Below are 18,657 nucleotides of genomic sequence, written 5' to 3' on the forward strand. Positions count from 1 at the left end.
GAACTATGTGTGCTTTGAATTTTGTTTGTGTGGGAGAAAACAACTAGGTAGGAGGAAGGAGAAGTGATTGCGTGGTATCAAGGCTGGAGGAAAAGCTGGGTAGGACAACACTGTCCTACCCAGATTTCATACCCAGTATTTGACCAAGGTTGGAGGAAAAGCTGTCCAAGCCAGATTGTCCTCCAAGCCAGATTGTCCTCCTACTTTGATTCCACACAATCACTTTTCCTACCAAGTTGTTTGCTCTCATTGCTCCCATACAGCTCCCAAACCTGGGTAGGACACTGTCCTACCCAATTTTTGGTTGTGTGATTGACTTTGAGATGTATCTGGATAGGATGCTGATACTCTGAAGAGCTCCATGAAAGGATGATTCTCCTGTCCCAACTGGCAGTTCCTGCCTTCTCCACTTTGCCACAATGCTTCTGTAGTCTGACTGTTCTCACAAAATCCCACAAAACACTATAAATGGTTGCCTATGGGCTAGTTCATACAGTCATTTACATTACTTGATTACTGTTCATTTGATAACCCGCTGCTGAACATGTGAAAAAATTAATTTGGAAGGGAATTAGCATGATCCAACCAAAATTAACACCTTTAAGTCCCCATTATGTCAATGGAAGGAAGTGAATTGTGTGTACGAGGCTCCTATTGAAATCCAAATGAGCTTTGCTTATCTTGACTGGATAACGAGGGGGCAGAGCCTATTTTAAAGGGCTGTTTTTTAAAAAAACTTTACCTGCTGGAACAATTACTCTCCGTTCATTGGTGGTCATGTTTGGTGGTGGGATGTGCTTTTCTTCCATATAGCTTCCATAGTTCATGCCAACATTTTCTGTGTTGCTGGCCATCTTTCCTCCTTTAGTCACACTGCAGTTGTCAGGGGAATTCCTGAATAACAGAGAAACATAACTTAAAATACTTTTCAGTAAGCGAAGTTCATGAGAAAAAAAGATGCTGTAAGTAGTTTGGTTTTGCTTTTGTTTTTTGCATCATGGCTACTCAAAATCTAGTATCTTTCATACAATCCTGTTTCCCAGCTCAAATGTATACATCAGGTCCTCAGCTGATGCAAACTGACTTCATGAAAATCTGAAGCACACAATGAGCCGGGTCTCATGATCCGTGAGACCTGGTTCTGTAGGGTGAGCGGGGAGGGAGCCCTGGGCGGCCAGATCGGCCACCCACACAATTGCCAGCTCTGTAATGGAGCCGGCGGGGGCTGTGGAGCTCGGGGGCCACATGGCCCCCGCAAGCCCCAGTATGCCCTGCGTGAGTGCGCAGAGCATACTTGGGAGACCCCCGATGCTTTTAAGCCTCCCGGCCGGGGGTCTGCTCATGAGTAGGCGTGGCGCGAAGCCGCGCCTACTCACGATTCTATAAATCAGGTTTGCGGAGTGCTTGCTCTGCAAACCTGGTTTTTTTACCAGGGGTTCCAGAGTGGGTTACCCGCTCTGGAACCACTGGGCTCGTAGCTGAGCCCGGTGGTTCTCACGTATAGCAAAAATCAGGCTAGGCTCTCCTAGCCCAATTTTTGCTAATCGTGTGAATGGCCCCAATGGGTGATGATTTGTTTTTGTGTGTGTGTTTTAAAATAGAGCCCGGACTTGCAGATGAATACTTCACGCCTGATGGATACAAAGAGTTGCTGCTTTTAAGGTTAGGCAGGCCAAGGAGAAGGGGCTGGGTTTGAGCCAGGAGGGGGGTGCTGGAGTGCCTACTTCTAGTGCGCACTCCACCCCCGGCAGCAACAGCATCACCACTGCTTCCCAGACCAGCAGTGTGGTGTCCCTGGCAGTGCCAATGTAGCCAGCAGTTCCATCTAGGCATTTCACCAGTGGTTCAAATGGGGGTGCCTTGGCACCTTGCCAGGGGCACAGGAGTTGCTCACTGAGCCACGCAGAAGTGCTGAGCAGTCTGTTTTGCACCTGCAGGAGCCGGTGGCAGATCTGGAGCTTGAACTGATCCAGTTCTGGACAACGTTTGGCCAGGTCTGGTCTGATTAGGCAATGGTTGATGGATGGTTCCTCTCATGCCCACCAGTCAGCATCCAGAATGGGGGAGGGCGTCCTCCATGAGTGGGGACATGGTGATACCCTATTGCTTGTGCTAGGATGCTGGACTGGTGGAGCAGCTAGTCTTCCTGAAGGTCAGCAACCCCGTGCTGGGCTTTCCTGAGCTGGACATGGAGGGTGAGTGACTCATGGTCACCCCCACCTGAAGCAACACCACTGGCAGCTCACCCCACCCTGGCCAACCTCCAAACCAGATGTGTCACAGTCTGCCTGTTAGTGCTGCTGACACAGGCAGACACGCCTGCACCCCTTCACCTTGTCTAGGATCAGGCATCTTGATTCTTCAAGTATGTGATCCTTAATATGCCTTAAGGGAATATGCATTTCCCCATAGTATTAATGCATATTATGCCTTAGTTCTCACTGGGTGGTAAATCTGTGCTTGGGCTATGTCATTTTGAGACTGCAGAGTGGCACTCTCATGACAACACTCCCTCACACAATAATTTCCCTCCACATATAAAACCAGATTACAAGAGAGAAGGATCATAGCCTGACCTTCATCCTGAAATCAAGTTTTTTATGTGAAGCGATGTTTTTCTTTTTATACAGAGCATTTACTCATGTGAGCCCCTACATGCAGTCTGAAGAGTATAGCTCTGGCACGGTTTAGTACCTTAGTGAAGACAGGTCTATGTTTTATCTGGATTCTGTTTTATTACTGGCAGCCAGCCCATTAGTACATCCGGGCACTTATTCAAGAACCGCACTGTCATTCCTGGATTATGTGAAAAATGGAGCTGGGACTCATCAGTGTAATAAGGAGCCCACACACACACATCAAATGGATGAAGTATTTAAAGATGGCTCTCTTCTGCCTGGCAAAATCACACATTTAGACATGCAGAAACAGCAAAAGAATGGCTCAAAAGCAACCATTAATTTCCATCACGTATGAAAACAACAATGGCTAATTCACACATTATTTGTCATACATTAATTTGACAGAGGCTAATCACAGAATAGAACGTGCCAATTAATCAGGTCAGAATAACTATATACCAATGATAGTTTATTTTTTGAACCAGGTTCTGATGGGAAGCCATCAGATTCACTCTTGCACCATTATACTTCACATGATAGATGGTTCTTCTAGCTCAGATTAACAGCACAATAAAGGTATTGATATACATACAGATTAACCTCTGTATTGTTAAAAAAAAGTGTTTGTGAGTCAGCTCTTAACTGTGATGGATGCATACACTTATGACCATGATTACTTCTGAAGAGTACCACTTAGTTGCTGTTCGTTATACAAAGTAATACTGTGTGTGTGATGTAACTAAAGCTGTGTGCAGAAATGTCATATGCACAGCTCTGCAAACTTCTGTCATGCTTTGCCTGTTCTGCAGCCCTGCATCTTGATGCCCTTGTGGGGCACATTGCAAGCAGACTCCTTGGCTTCTGAAGACCTGAACAAGCTCCACCCTAAGGAATCACTCATTGGCCTTTTCCTGTAGCAGTATGTATAAAAGACTTCCTGGCTGAGTGAGGCAGGTCTTGCCTCTGTATCAAGGTTTCTTGTATTGTCTTGCTTCTTCTGCTGATACTCTGTTTGGTGTGATCCTTGGCTTCTTCCTGACCCTCTGGCTCTTGACTGCTACTCAGTTTTACCTCCAGCACATTTCTGGTTCTTTATTCCTGACTTGTCCTCCTGGCCCAGTACCTGCTACTCAATGGATAACCTGGCATCTTCCTGATTCGCTCAGTCCCAGTCCAGGGCTCGCATCACTGCTCACAGCTCAGCTCATGACATCTTGAAAAATCTGCTTGGTACTGTAAGTCAAGCCATGGAAATCTGCAGAGGTGCAGCAGCCTGACAACTTTTATATAGAATAGAGTTTTCAAAGTTTAACATTCCACAGGGAATCCCTTAAAGGCATTACAATGTTTTCCCTGCCAGGCACAGGCATATTATATTAATTTTTTACATTTTATATCCCGCTCTTCCTCCAAGGGGCCCAGAGTGGTGTACTACATACTTAAGTTTCTCCTCACAACAACCCTGTGAAGTAGGTTAGGCTGACATCCTTAATCTAGTGTCTATATATGTGCTGTTTATCATACAGACAAAAATTGATTAAAAACTCAGTAGCGTAAAGGCTTTTGAAATGAAATGAAAGCAGTTTTAATCAAACAAAAGAAATTGTGTGATCTTCCAGAGCTTTGCAGACAAAATATTACACCTGATATTGGAGGCTCGGGGTGCTCTGATGATCCATAGGATGCAACACATAATTTCACCCATAGTGCTGCCTCTTTCTCTGTTCTTTACTTGTCCCCAACCCAAAGCCTCTTGCATAGCTCTCTTGCGACTTCACTGAGCACTGGAACAACAGACTTGATAGATACTCAGGATTGCAGAGATGTAGCCCAGGGCAGATCATAGTCTTGAGGCCTTTCCCTGCACTGCCCCGCCAGTAGATCCCTCAGCCTTGTAGGGTTCTAAGGAAATTTACCCTCTTTGTTCCCCTACACCCCTGTAGATGCTTCTGTTCCACCACAGGAGAGGTTAGCAGTTCATAGTACCAAAGCAATGAGACAAGGTTTCCTTTGGATCAATACTGGTTTCCTGAAACTGGATCTTTCTGTGCTAAACAGCATTGAATATGCCTGACAGACTTTATGATGTTGAATTTCTCTCCAATCACATGCCCATAAATAAACTGACTTAAACACTACAACTTGTTGAAGCTATTTGTATTTACCAGCTTGCAAGTAAACTGTTGGCAAAGCTACATTACAGGCAACATATTGCAGTAATTTTTTAAATTTTTTTCAAATAAAGAAAATATACTGGTCCTTTCCATTCAAGAGGCCTTTAGTACTGTTGAGGTGCAACTCTTCCATACTTAGTTGGAAGTGGAATTAAAATGTGTGGCTTCATATGGCATTTAATATAGTGTTATTTCCCTTCTAACAATTCCACACTGCTGATCACTATGGGCAAGTACCTAAATAGGTTTACTCAGAAGTCAGTCCCATTCAGTTCTTAAAAGCATGCTTAGGAATGCAAGCTTTAGCTAGAAAAGACCTCCACATAAGGTTTAAAAGTTGATTCTCCTGATCACTGGCATTCTTGAAATTATCTCTTTAATTAGTACATTTCTACCATTTGCTCATTCACTTTTAAAATTGTATTTGTAATAATGCAATTTTGCTTTAGGTGAAAACATGAAAAATACATTTTTAAATATTTTATTAATTTTATTTGGTACCTTTTGTTTAACATAAGAAAATCAGGCCCAAGGCCTATCTAGTCCAGCATCCTGTTTCACATAGTGGCCCACCCAGTTGCCTCTGGGAAGTCCACAGACAAAAGCTGAAGGCATGCCCTCTTTCCTGCTGTTGCTCCTGTGCAACTGGTATTTAGAGGCATCTCAGCTCTTAGGCTGGAGGTGGCCTTTACCCCTCAGACTAGTAGTAGTCATTGATAGACTTGTCCTTCATGAATTTATCCAAGCCCCTTTTAAAGCCATTCAGGCTGGTGGCTGTCACCACATCTTGTAGCAGAGAATTCCATAGGTTATTTATTTATTTATTTATTTATATTTATCATATTTTGACACCACCCAAAACTTACATCTCTGGGCGGTTTACAACAAGATTAAAAAGTAAAACATTAGTTAAAAACAAAACAAAAAACCCACAAAAATTTAAAAGCAAGAAATGTAAAACACAATTTAAAATTTTTAAAACAATATTCTAAAAATAACATTCAAAACAATCAAAACAATATCAGTTAAAAGCCTGGATGAAGAAATGCGTCTTTAAGGACTTTTTAAAGGATGTCAGAGAGGGGGAGGCTCTTATTGCACTAAGGAGCACATTCAAAACCGTTGGGGCAGCAATGGAGAAGGCCCGTCCCTGAGTAGCCACCAGACGAGCCGGTGGCAAATGCAGACAGACCTCTCCTGATCATCTCAGTGGGCAGCGGGGTTCATTACGAAGAAGCCGTTCTCTTAAAAACCCAGGGCCCAAGCTGTTTAGGGCTTTATAGGTTATAACCAGCACCTTGTATTTTGCCCGGAAACATATTGGCAGCCAGTGTAACTCCTTCAATACGGGAGTAATATGGTCTCTCCTAGATGACCCAGAGACCAGCCTGGCTGCCGCATTCTGGACCAACTGTAGTTTCCGGACTACGTACAAGGGCAGCCCCACATAGAACGCATTGCAGTAATCCAGTCTGGAGGTTACCAGCAGATGTACCACTGTTTTGAGGTCATCTATCTCAAGAAATAGACACAGCTGGTGTATCAGCTGAAGCTGATAGAAGGCACTTCTGGCCACTGTCTCAACCTGGGACACCAAGTAGAGACTTGGATCCAGAAGCACTCCTAGACTGCGTACCTGTTCCTTCTGGGGAAGTGTGACCCCATCCAGAACAGGCAGATCAAACTCGTCTCTCCGAGTTCCGACCCCACACAATGAGTACCTCCATCTTATCTGGATTCAGTCTCAGTTTGTTATCTCTCATCCAGCCCATTACCGACTCCAGGCAGGCATTTAGGGAGGTTATGCCCTCTCCCGATGATGCTGACATTGAGAAACAGATTTGGGTGTCATCAGCATACTGATAGCACCCTGCACCAAATCTCCTGATGATCTCTCCCAGCAGTTTCATGTTAAACAACATTGGAGACAATACGGAGCCCTGAGGGACACCATACAAATGTTCAGATTTTGAAGAACAGCAGTCTCCAAGGGACACCATCTGGAACCTGCCTGAGAGGTAGGAGCGGAACCACCGCAAAGCAGTGCCTCCCACCCCCAACCCCCTAAGACGCTCCAGAAGGATACTATGGTCGATAGTATCGAAAGCTGCTGAGAGGTCCAAAAGGACCAACAGAGTCACACTTCCTCTGTCAATTGCCAGTTGGAGATCATCCATCAGGCTGACCAAGGCAGTCTCTACCCCATAGCCAGCCCGGAAGCCAGTTTGAAATGGGTCTAGATAATCCGTTTCTTCTAAGACTGTCTGGAGCTGGGAGGCCACCACCCTCACAATTACCTTGCCCAGCCACGGAAGGTTGGAGACAGGCCTGTAGTTACTCAGTTCCGAGGGATCCAAGGTAGGCTTCTTTAGAAGCGGTCTAATAATTGCCTCCTTGAGACTAGGAGGCATCCTACCTTCCCTCAGAGATGCATTTATGATCTCTACCAGGCCTTCTACAACAACCTCCCTGCTAGATCAAACAAGCCATGTCGGGCAAGGGTCAAGAGGACAGATGGTGGGCTGCACCGTTCCAATCAGCTTGTCCACATCCTCAGAAGTCACAAACTGGAACTGATCCAGCCTAACCACATAAGAGGAGTCACTGGATATCTCTGCATCAGATACTGAAGTAAGCGCAGAGACAAAATCCAAGTCAGCCCGAATACAAGAGATTTCCCCCACAAAGAATTCATTAAACACATCACAGCGGGTAACTGATGGTTCCAAATTCTGATTCAAGGGAGGAGGGGCACATACTAGCCCTCTCACAACCCTGAACAACTCTGCCAGACGTGAACTTGCGGATGCAATACGGGCAGAAAAGAATCGCTTCTTTGCTGCACGTATCGCCTAAGCATAGGTCTTCAAATGAGCTCTATGTTGCAATCTGTCAGATTAAAGCAGAGTCTTTCTCCACCTGCGCTCTAGTCGTCTACCTCGCCGCTTCAGCCCCCGTAGTTCTTCCGCATACCAAGGGGCCAGTTTTGAAGCGGGTTGGAGAGGACGCTTAGGAGCGATCATGTCTTACCGCTCCGGTGAGTTTGTTGTTCCAATTCTCCACCAGGACATCAACAGGATCGCCGGCAGAGCCAACACTGAATCCCTCCAAGGCTTCTTGAAATCCTATGGGATCCAATAACCTTCTTGGGCGGACTATCCTAATAGGTCCCTCGCCCCTGCGAAGGTAGGGTGTGACTGTGAGTCCAACCTTAACCAGATGGTGGTCCATCCATGACAAAGGGGAAATCACAGGATTCCCCACCCACGGAACACCACCCTGATCAGAGTGAAAGACCAAATCAAGCGTATGACCTGCAATGTGCGTCAGTCCCGAGACCACCTGAGATAGGCCCATAGTCGTCATGGCCGCTATGAACTCCTGAGCCGCCCCGGACAAATTGGTCCCGAAATGAACATTGAAGTCACCCAGCACCACAAGCATGGGCGACTCCAACATCAAGTCCGAGACCAAGTCTGTCAGCTCAGTTAGGGACTCTGTTGAACAGCGGGGCAATCGGTACACCAACAGAAGTCCCAGTCTATCCCTGGTCCCCAAACGTAAGTACACACATTTGATATGGTCTGATACTCTAACAGGGATCCTGGTAAGGGGGATATTATTCTTGTAGACCACAGCCACTCCACCTCCCTGCCCCTGGTCCCTCACCCACTCCTCAACAGAGTACCATGGAGGGAGAAGCCGGGACCACACTGGGCCCTCAACCTCCCCCAACCAGGTCTCTGTAATACATACCAGGTCGGCACCTTCATCCAGAATCAAATCATGGATGGTTTCTGATTTGTTCTGGACTGATCTGGCATTACAGAGGAGCAAGGTGAGGTTCCATGGGTGGTCGGCACTGCTCCCCAAGGTCAAAGAGCTGGCAGGACAGCCGGAAGGGGAAACAGTTATTAGATTTCTATGTTCCCTTCCCCTGTAACGACCTGCTGACCTGCCAGCGTTACTTCTTCTGTTCCCCACCACCACTGGAATGGCCGCCCCACAGCCAGTGGACCCACCCCCTGTCTCTCCATCTCCAGATAAGCCCAGACACATTATACAAGTTCCTCACCCAGGACAAATTAAAATAGAAGCCCCTTTATTAAATGCCTCCCACATACAAATACCTGGGCCAAGAGACCTGGCCCTGGCCCTCCCCTGAAGTGGTTGCCCCTTTGGTGGCGACCCCGCCACAGGCAGCATTCTTATATAGGGCCAGAGAGAGCCTCCTGGTCAGCTGACAGGCTGGAACTGCTGACACACTCCTGGCCCTGATCCTGCAAAGCAGCCAGAGGCCACAGTTCAACTGCCACAGTTCTACAGGTCAGGCAGGGGACCGGCAGGTGGACTCGCCTTCCCCTCTCCCTCTCCTGCAGGCAGATGTTCAAGGCGGCAGCAGCAGCAGCAACAGACAGCCCACACCAGTCTCTCACCCTAGGGAGTTGTCTGGGAAGCAGGTGGTCTCTCCCAAGGCTTCAGAGCTTCTGAGGCAGAAGGCAGCGTTCTTATATAGGGCCAGAGAGAGCCCCCTGGTCAGCTGACAGGCTGGAACTGCTTTACACACATTATGCATTGTGTAAAAAAGTTCTTCCTTTTTTCTGTCCTAAATTTCTTGGCAATTAGTTTCATGAGATGACTGCTGGTTCTAGTATTATGTGAAAGGAAGAAAATGTTCTCTTTCTCCACACCATGTATAATTTTATAGACCTCTATCATGTCTCCCCCAGTCGTCTTTTCTCTAAACTCAAAAGCCCCAGGTATTGTAACCTTGCCTCACAAGGAAGGTGCTCTAGGCCCCATATCATCCTGGCTGCCCTCTTCTGCACCTTCTCCAGTTCTATAATGTCCGTTTTGAGGTATGGTGTCCAGGTATGGTGCTATATAAAAGTGGTATATAAATATCCATAGAAGTAGTAACAGGAGTTGTAGTGCTTTTGCACAGAAATGGAAAAAGGGTTTTTGTGTGTGATAACCTCAGAACTCCAGCCTAAGGGTAAAGGGACTATGTCGCAGCATAAGGTAATGGCAGTGCAATGGAAAATAGCATTAAGTAATGCAAAAGGGCCGGGCATCACGAACCATGGCATCATTGCCACCCCTCCCATGAGGGGCATCAATTGTACTTTATTAGTCCACGACAGCCCTATTCAAACACCATGTTGTGTGTGCATACAGGTGTCTTTACACAAGTGCAAGTATTTTGTGTGAACTCATTTTTTTAAATGAACCTGGGTACAAGACCCCTCATTTGAAGGTTAAAAGTGGCAAGTGTACTACTGTCTATGTTGAACATAATGACAGAATATGGCTGGTGGTACTATAATTTGCCTTTAAAGTAACAGAATTTGCAACAAACCAAGTCTCCAAAAAGATAAGAGAACACAATGCAATAGTTTGGCAGTGCCATTGTCTGGATTCTCCATAAGGCAACTATAGGTAGAAACAGCTATATGCAGAATATTGATTTATTTTCAATTTTTTATTCACATCCTCATAACTTGCCATGAAATAAAGTAAAGTTTAAATAACTGTGTACTACCTTCTGGTAATGCTGGTCGGAACTAAATCAAGGCAACGTGGTCTGCTTCCTCTGTTTTTGTAAATGAAACTTATTTTGAATGATACAAAAAGGAAAGGACTGCTAGTGATATTCTTTAGATCATTTTGCAAATTTACATTATTCCCTTTCTTTGAAAATCCTTTGGAATGTAAAGGACATAAACCACTTGTTTCAGCAATAAAGTATATCATCAGTTTTAGACTGTTCTATTGCCATGGGCAATCGTGCATTAAAAGTACAATAAACACTTTTCACTGTGCTCTTTAAAAGATCAAGTGGTAGCAATCAGTGTTTGGCAGACTTCTTAAAGCTGTTAGTGTGGGTTTCTGAGCTAGATATAAACAGAGCAAGAGGAGAAAAGACTAGCTTTGCATTTCTCACTGGAATCTAGAAGCATTTGCTCTAGAAGTTTGCCATTATAATCAACTGAGAAGAATTGCTGACAACAGAGACCCCAAGGCTCTCAGTCCCAAAGGCCACAGGCTGATCTCTACATCTGCAGTGGGCTTTCTGCCCCAAGCAGGGTCTTGGACAAGTCACCCTTTGAGAATCAGGGGGATATGGGGAAAAACCAAGAAGCTGCAATTCAAGAAGCTGCTGGTAGGGTGGGTACCCAAATGAATATACTCTATTCTATTTGTAGAGGCCTTTTTGCATACATAATACAACTCTGGATTGCAGCCAAAGCACTTAAACCTACTTAATTTTAAGCAGGTATTATTGTACTAGCTTCACTGGAGTTTATTCAAAATTAAATGGCCAGGTCCCCCCAAACAAACATGAAAAAGCCATTTGGAACAGCTTGGGTCCCCACTTCCATGTTTAGTGCAGAGAAGTCTAGTCCTTTAAATGAACGTGTGCCATTCATAATGGAAGGCATGGTGAGTATATTTTGCCATTTGCCACCAGGTGCTATTTGTGCCAGAGTTTAAGCAGTAAAGTGTGTATGGGCTCTAATTTCAAGGGGTCTACATACCCACTGAAAATTCATCACATGTTCTAAGTGATTTGCTGAATAAAAACTGGCACCCACCATATAAAGGAGAAAGCATAAAGCACAAGCAAGTATTAGTTTGCGGAATACAGTATTAGCAAAGGGGCTGTCTACAGTGAAGTTTTATTTAAGGATAATCTGCTTTACTTCCAAAGAACCGGGAACAGAGGATAGTAACATTAAAAAAAACCAAACTACACACAAGAAAGTCTACTCTATAAAGAATGCAGACTAGCTATGATTCATTCAGACCTCTGTGCCTGAACTATAGTTTGGGATGTTTTACTTCACAATGACCTGTCATTTTGGTTCCCTCTGTAAATCTTCTGTATGATCGCCATTGCACATTGAGGTCATTTGGAGTGGTCTGTCTCCAGTTACCACCTGCATGTCTGGTGGCAACTTGGAGCCGGGCCTTCTCTGGAGCTGCTCCTGGTCTATGGAGTGTTTTCCAGGCAGATATCTATAGTCTGGGCTCATTGTTCGCCTTCAAGAGAGCCCTAAAGACTTACTTATTTGACCTGGCCTTCCAAGGTTTCTAAATTGTTTTAAAGTATTTTTAATTTGTTTTAAATGACTCTGAATTCTTTTAATTTGTTTTTATATTGTTTTAATTGCTGTTTGCTGTAGTATTTTATCTGTCGTGCCCCGCCCAGAGCCTTTGGATGTGGTGATAGAAGTGTAAGTAAGTAAGAAATTAATAATCACACCTGAAAAATACACAAGAACTGTCCTGACACATACACACAAACTACATAGCCTCTTAAAGCTTATAAAAAATATGAACAGAGGCTGACATGTTCTGCAGTAAAATGCAGGTGGCACGGACCTGCCCGAACCATTGCAGGGCTCTAACAAACACAGAAACATTGCTGTGCAAGAAGTCTGTTCCGGTACACCTCACCCTTACATAATTGCAGGCCAGATGGTACTTCCATTGGGAATAAAGCAAATAGCATCCGACCTGTGATTGCACAAGGGTAAGTAGTAGTACTAGAACATCCCTTACACAGCAATGTCACTGTGTATGAGAGAGCCCTTCAACAGCCTGAGCAGGTCTGTCCTACCTGTGTTTAGCTGCAGAACATGTCAGCCAGAGTGATTTATTGCAAAAGGAACAGAGCAACATTAAGAGATCTTAACAAGGATCAGTTTAGCAGATGCAGAAGGCCCAGCACTGCAAAACATGCGATGGGAGGAGGTGCAACTTCAGAATCTCAGCCTGCCTCAAAACGAAAGTTTTGTTCGCTTGGAAATAAGATATACATATAAAAGGTAAACTTGTATACTGTACATATTTTGATATAATCTGAACTCTAATGAAAACAATTGCCTCTTCTGCATAAAACAACATTTTAGCCACCAAAGCAGACAGAAGTAACTTTCTGCCACCAGGGTGAACTATTTTGTTGCTCAGGTTTACACAATAACTTGGCTGTGTGCCAGCTTTGCTTCCTTTCATATGCTTGTAGAAAACAGTATTCATCCTTTTCTGCCCAACAATGATGTTTCATCTAAGTTCCCATGAAAGAACAGAAAAAGAGCCCTGCTGGATCAGCCCAAAGGTCCATCTAGTCCAGCATCTTGTTTCTCACAGTGGCCCACTAGATACCTCTGGGAAGCCCAGAAGTCAGATGTGTAGGCAAAAGCCCTCTCTGGAAGTTGCTTCCTTGCAACTGGTATTCAGATATATTCTGCCTCTGAACCTGGAGGCAATACATAACTCTCAGGAATTCTGGCTATTGACAGACTTCTCCTCCATACAAATTGAGGAGTATGTTCTGTACATCCAGTGTGAGTTGGGGTACTAACTTAATATGTTGTCTAGGGAAGCAGAATGCCTAAAGATCAGCCAAACGCCGGGAATCCATTCTTCCTTGTATGCTGATCTTTGGTCAAAAATTGTATCGAGGATTTAGATAATAGTAAACATTTGAATGACAAGCAACTGCTATAGACCAGTAACAGCTAAAACAAAGAAGTGTAAGTTTATCAAGATGCATATGTATAAGGCTATGCATTTTCAATAATACAATAAAGTTTAGGGGAGACAATTCACTTATTGCCCTGGCCATTGGTTTCTTTGCATTCCACAGCTGTTTTGAGCCTTAAGGCTATCAGAGCAAATTAAGGCAGTCAGTGTCTGGCTTGCTAGAGGCCAAGCAAGCTATAAATACTACCAGTTCTGCTCTTTGCTTTTGCAATGCAGGGAAACAGCTGGTTTAAGTTTTACTACACATGATCCTTTCTCCATTAGAGCAGACATTCCAATATTTCTTGTGTGTGAGGTTAGAGTGAAGAAAGGGCTAAGGGGGTGAGAGATATAACTGCCAGTTATGAAATGATGTTGCTTATATTCTTAATTTACAATTAGATTAGTGCTTGGAGAATTCTGAAATCTGATACACACTGGTACAAAGAACAAAACCAAGAACAAAACCACCAGTTGGCCTACACCTTTCTAAATCTATCTTCTCTTGTTTTGCTTTTATTATGTTATATAGAAACTCTTTTATAATGGCAATGGATTACATCTCCCAGGCTGTAATTCATTCCAAGAACTTGTAAGCACATTGTGCTTGCGGTCCCATAAGAGTGCATTGGAAGCCACAGTCCTCCTGTGCCTGCTTTTGTGGGTAGGGATTATATGCTGTTGGAGGTTGCCAGAACAGAGCATGCTGGCCATACATAGAAATGAATTCTTCAGTGTGAATCATAATCCCACACTTCCTGTGGAGTTTCTTTAAACTTTTCTCACTAGCATTATCTGTGCTGGGCTAATGATGTGAGCCAAAACACCAGTTAAGCAAAGTTACCTCTGGGATTTTAAAGTAATTTTTGTTGAAGGAGCTTGCTCAGATAAAGATCTAATGATAGCTGGCTAAACAATCCCGCTTCCTTGGGTAAGTGGCAACACAAACACTGACATGAATAGGTCCAAATTGTACTTTGTGCCTAGTAGCTTTATCAAGTTTAGGGAAACTATTCAGTGCTTGGACCAACAGGTCTGCTTAAACTTTTAACCGCCTTCTGAATTTCCAGCTTCTGTCGTCACACTAGGACAAAAATGTTGACTGGATTGTATCTCACACAACTCCTACATGATTAGATGCCATCCCAGTCAAGACTCTGGACATCAACTTCTTCATAGATATGAAGAAGACATCATTTGAAATCACCTCAGACACAGAGGGAGAAGGACCAAGGAACACCTTATGCCTCCTGCTGTCCCTTCACCTCCCTCAACTTCAGATACTTAACGGGAGCACCACACTACTGCATGCGTATACAATCTGATTTCACATTTTTGTAGCAACAAGGATTCATCAATTCCTGAAGTAGCCTACTAAAGAACATAGCATTCCTTTCTACACATTTCATATGTGCATATATATAGTAGTGCGTTTTTCATATTCTCAGAGTTCGAGGGGCACTCAGGCAAAGGCATAATGAACTGCTCTATATTTCTCAAGTATTCTTGGTAATCTAGAGCATGCATTCATGGGTATAACTTCATGATAACTGCTTCACAAGATTCCAATAACAAACTCATCTTTAAACAACTGTACCACGGTTTCCCTCTTCATATTTATTAGAAGAGCTGGATATAGATCTGGAAATATTATCAACACAACGAACATTGTGCAGCTATGAGTGCCAAAATCCAATCCACAATCATGGTTATTTACAATGGTTGACATGATGGGTGGCATTCTGTTGAGGTGAAGGACTTGTCGGGGCTGCTGTGTAGCAATGAGGCTGCTATGGAAATACTTAAAATGCACTTCAAGGAAAACAGAAGGAGCACTGCACTGCTGTCCAGGGGCACTTTCCCCCCACAGCAGCCTCATTGCTACACTGTTGGGGCTGTTTCTGGTGTTATGCCACTTGTTATGTTTGCCAGTGATTCCAGTTGCACTTAGATAATGGCAATGTATGTAAACTGATGGGAACATGAGCTTTTAAAAGTATGTTTGTAACATATGTGATTATAAGAATGTGTTTTAAGCTGTGTAGATGTATATGCTTCTGCACAAAAGGGAAATCAGTGTATAGTGGCATTTTATCCACAGGCATTTTATCAACAGATAACTGGCATTTTATCCACAGCACCCTTTTGCTGAAAAAGGGAACAACAGTACACATATATTGTCTCATAGCCTGATTTTGAAATTGTTCTGCTAATGCAAGCCCTCTTCACAGCAAAGCATTTTCAAAATCAGGTTGCCTTGCCTGGGAAGTGTGCAACCTATGGCTCCACTGTACAAAACCAAATGGCTAGATATGTGTTGCTACGTTAATTATCATTTGAACTGTATAAGTGCACCTTCGTAAGAAGATACAAAAGCCTGCTGGAGCCATTACTGCCCTACATGCTTCCTGAGATTCCCTCTAGGGAGGAAATTGTTAGTCCCTTTGAGGTTTAATTTTCCGAAGTCAGAAGAGATGCCACATTTAAATAAACCACTGGACGTCCAGGTTTGGTTGTTAGCCATTCCCCTTGGTGAGGGAAGTAGTGGTGGCAGCGTGCAAGCTTTGGGCCTGCTCTCAATCCAGAAGAAGCCTCAGGGGGAAAGTCTTGTCAAAACAGGACCAAAGGGAGTTTAATGTCCAGTTCTTAAAATGTGGCTTTAGAAGAACATAAGAAAATCCTTGCTAGATCAGCAGAAAGGCCCATCCATTCCAGCACTCTGTATCATGTAGTGGTTAACCAAAATGCATCTGGGAAACCTACAAGTGGGGAAATAGGAAAACCACCACCTCCTTCTTTGCCACTTTACCTTGAGCCATTAACTTGATTTGGATTGCATTCCATCTTGATGGTGACTCTGGCTGGAGGTTGTGATAACCAGTCCTGCTGGGGGACACGTGGACTCATCTTGGATGTCTGCCCATATTCACTGGAGGAGGAGGCTGTCATCTCTGTCTTAGTAAGGTGGGGAGTTCCGTAGGCACACTCAAACAAAGACTGATCTTCACTCACAACTGATAATGCTTCCTAAAGGTCAGAGAGGAGAAAGTAACAAAATGACAATGAGGGGAAGTCATGTAAACTGTGAAGAGTGTAGGCTTTCCAGAAAGAACAAACTTTCAAAATGGAATAGACCCTGGTCTGTTTGGCAGCAGCAACATCAGCTACAGTTCTAGGTATACATGTGGTTCTTCCACATGTGTGTACCACCACTTTGTAGTACAATCTTGAACACGTATGTTATCTTAGTAGCATTTCGTAAACCATAATTAAGAAATTACTTTGCTGAATCATGGGAAGTGTGCTTTCCTTTCTGCCTAGAAATTAAGGTCATGTCCTTTCCTTCCTGGACAGTAGAGTGAGAGAGGAAGAGACTGAAGCTTTTATAACTGCTGCTTCAGGGATGCTACTGTTTTTATGAATGGAAGCAAAATGCAAGCCAGGCTAGCATCCGTTACTGACTGCAAAATGGGTGCTACAGCTGCCAATTTCCCCTCAGTCATGTCTTTCGGGCTTGTTGACTTGCCTACTGGTCTCCTCATAATACTCCTTTGAGAAATGTAAAAGTTCCTGCTCCATTGTTTGTCAGACTTGACTTTTGTAATGCGCTTTATATGGGGCTGCCTTTGTACGTATTCCGGAAACTACAGCTGCTTCAGAACGCAGCAGCCAGGTTTCTCTCTGGGTCATATCGGAGAGACCATGTTACTCCTTTACTGATGGAGTTACACTGGTACCAATAGGTTCCCAGACAATATACAAAGTGCTAGTTATAACTTACAAAGCCCTAAACGGCGTAGGCATTGGGTATCTAAGAGAGCGTCTTCTTCATTACAAGCCCCACCGCCCATTGAGGTCATCTGAGGAGGTCCATCTCTAGTCACCGCCAACTCGTTTGGTGGCTACACAGAGACGGGACTTCTCGGTCACTGCCCCAAGATTGTGGAATGTGCTCCCTGCTGAGACACGATCCTCCTCATCTCTGGCAATTTTCAAAAAACACCTGAAAACCCATCTTTTCACCCAAGCTTTCTCAGCTTCCTAAATTTGGAGGGTTTTAATATCTGTTTTTTTAAAAATTAAAAACCTGATTTCAGGGGTTTTAATCACTGTAATTGTTTAATTGTTGTTTTAGAATGTTTTAAAATTGTTAATTGTTATATTGTTTTTAATTTGTTTTAGCTCTTTACTGTTTTAGTGGTTTGTTTTAATTGTAAACCGCCCTGAGCCATTTTGGAAGGGCGGTATACAAATAAAATAAATAAATAAAATAAAATAAAATAAAATAATAAATAAAGAGTTTCTATATTCTGACCTTCACTAGTTTACTTACTACTAAACACATGTCAAGGTAGAAAAGAAGAAAGGCAAAGATTAGCCCATGTTATGACTCAGTTATGCTGGAATTAAGTTTATGGGCAGCCAGAGCCTGTTCTTATCCATGGAGTAAGTGGAGGTTTGGCATTTTTTGTAAGACACATTTATTTGTTTGTTTGCTTGTTTGTTTGACGCACCTTTATGCCATCTATATCCAAGTTTCAAGGCGGTTCACAAAGGATTAAAAGATTCGTTTTAAAGGCTGCAAATGTGGGCAGAAATGCCTGTGTATTGCTCGTCTGCAGCTACCCCTTTGATACATTTGCTTTAAATCATCTTGCAATTTGTTCTAAGTCTATGAATTGCAGCAGTTTTGGAAACATCTCATAGGACTGAGCCAAAACACCCACTTTTCTGTCTCTTAGTTACCTCCTGTCTGAAAGGGAATCAATTATCAATTTTGCTTCATTGTTCTAGGCTGCATGGGAATTCCACACATTAGGAGGTGTTCACTTAACACAAATCATATTTCCTCTGTAACAGGGATGTACAACTTTTGCCCTCCTGCAAATGTTTGACTACAGATCCCATCATCACTGTTGTGAATGTGTGCTCACAAGTTATTTTTATGTCTGCTCAGTTAATTTTATATCCTGCTCAGTTGAATCAGGAAGGACCCACTCTGAATGCACGTGCGCCCACTGTGCCTTGATACTGCCGCCCAGAACAAAACACACAGAGATGAAAAAAATTAGAGGGACCACTGCCCATCATTCCTGCCTATTGGTCACTATTACTGGGAATCATGGGAATTGTAGTCCAGTAACAGCTGGAAGGCCAGAGATGTGAAGCCCTGCTCTACATCTAGGCACATTTATTTATTTATTACATTTTCCTATCACCTCATCCAAAGGGTCCACATCCTACTGGCTTTCCATGTTTTATAAACCCTAACTTTCAATCTCTAATCCATAACAACAAAAACCCTACAAAATATCCTAATGGTGAAAACATCC

General features: G+C 43.6%; 1 protein-coding gene across 16 annotated transcripts in view; it reads right to left on the bottom strand.

Annotated features, from left to right (window-relative positions):
* The window catches only part of ERG (ETS transcription factor ERG), a 189,102-nt gene that overhangs the window by 21,683 nt on the left and 148,762 nt on the right, over positions 1–18,657 (bottom strand). For all 16 annotated transcript variants that reach the window (XM_053309168.1, XM_053309169.1, XM_053309171.1 and 13 more), the window contains 2 exons: positions 16,134–16,351; positions 743–894 (listed from right to left, as the gene is read on the bottom strand). In XM_053309168.1, coding sequence (XP_053165143.1) covers positions 743–894; positions 16,134–16,351 — 370 coding nt within the window. The remainder of the gene's footprint in view (positions 1–742; positions 895–16,133; positions 16,352–18,657) is intronic.

This window comes from Hemicordylus capensis, chromosome 3, assembly GCF_027244095.1.
Source record: "Hemicordylus capensis ecotype Gifberg chromosome 3, rHemCap1.1.pri, whole genome shotgun sequence".
In the NCBI taxonomy this organism is placed as follows: Eukaryota; Metazoa; Chordata; class Lepidosauria; order Squamata; family Cordylidae; genus Hemicordylus; species Hemicordylus capensis.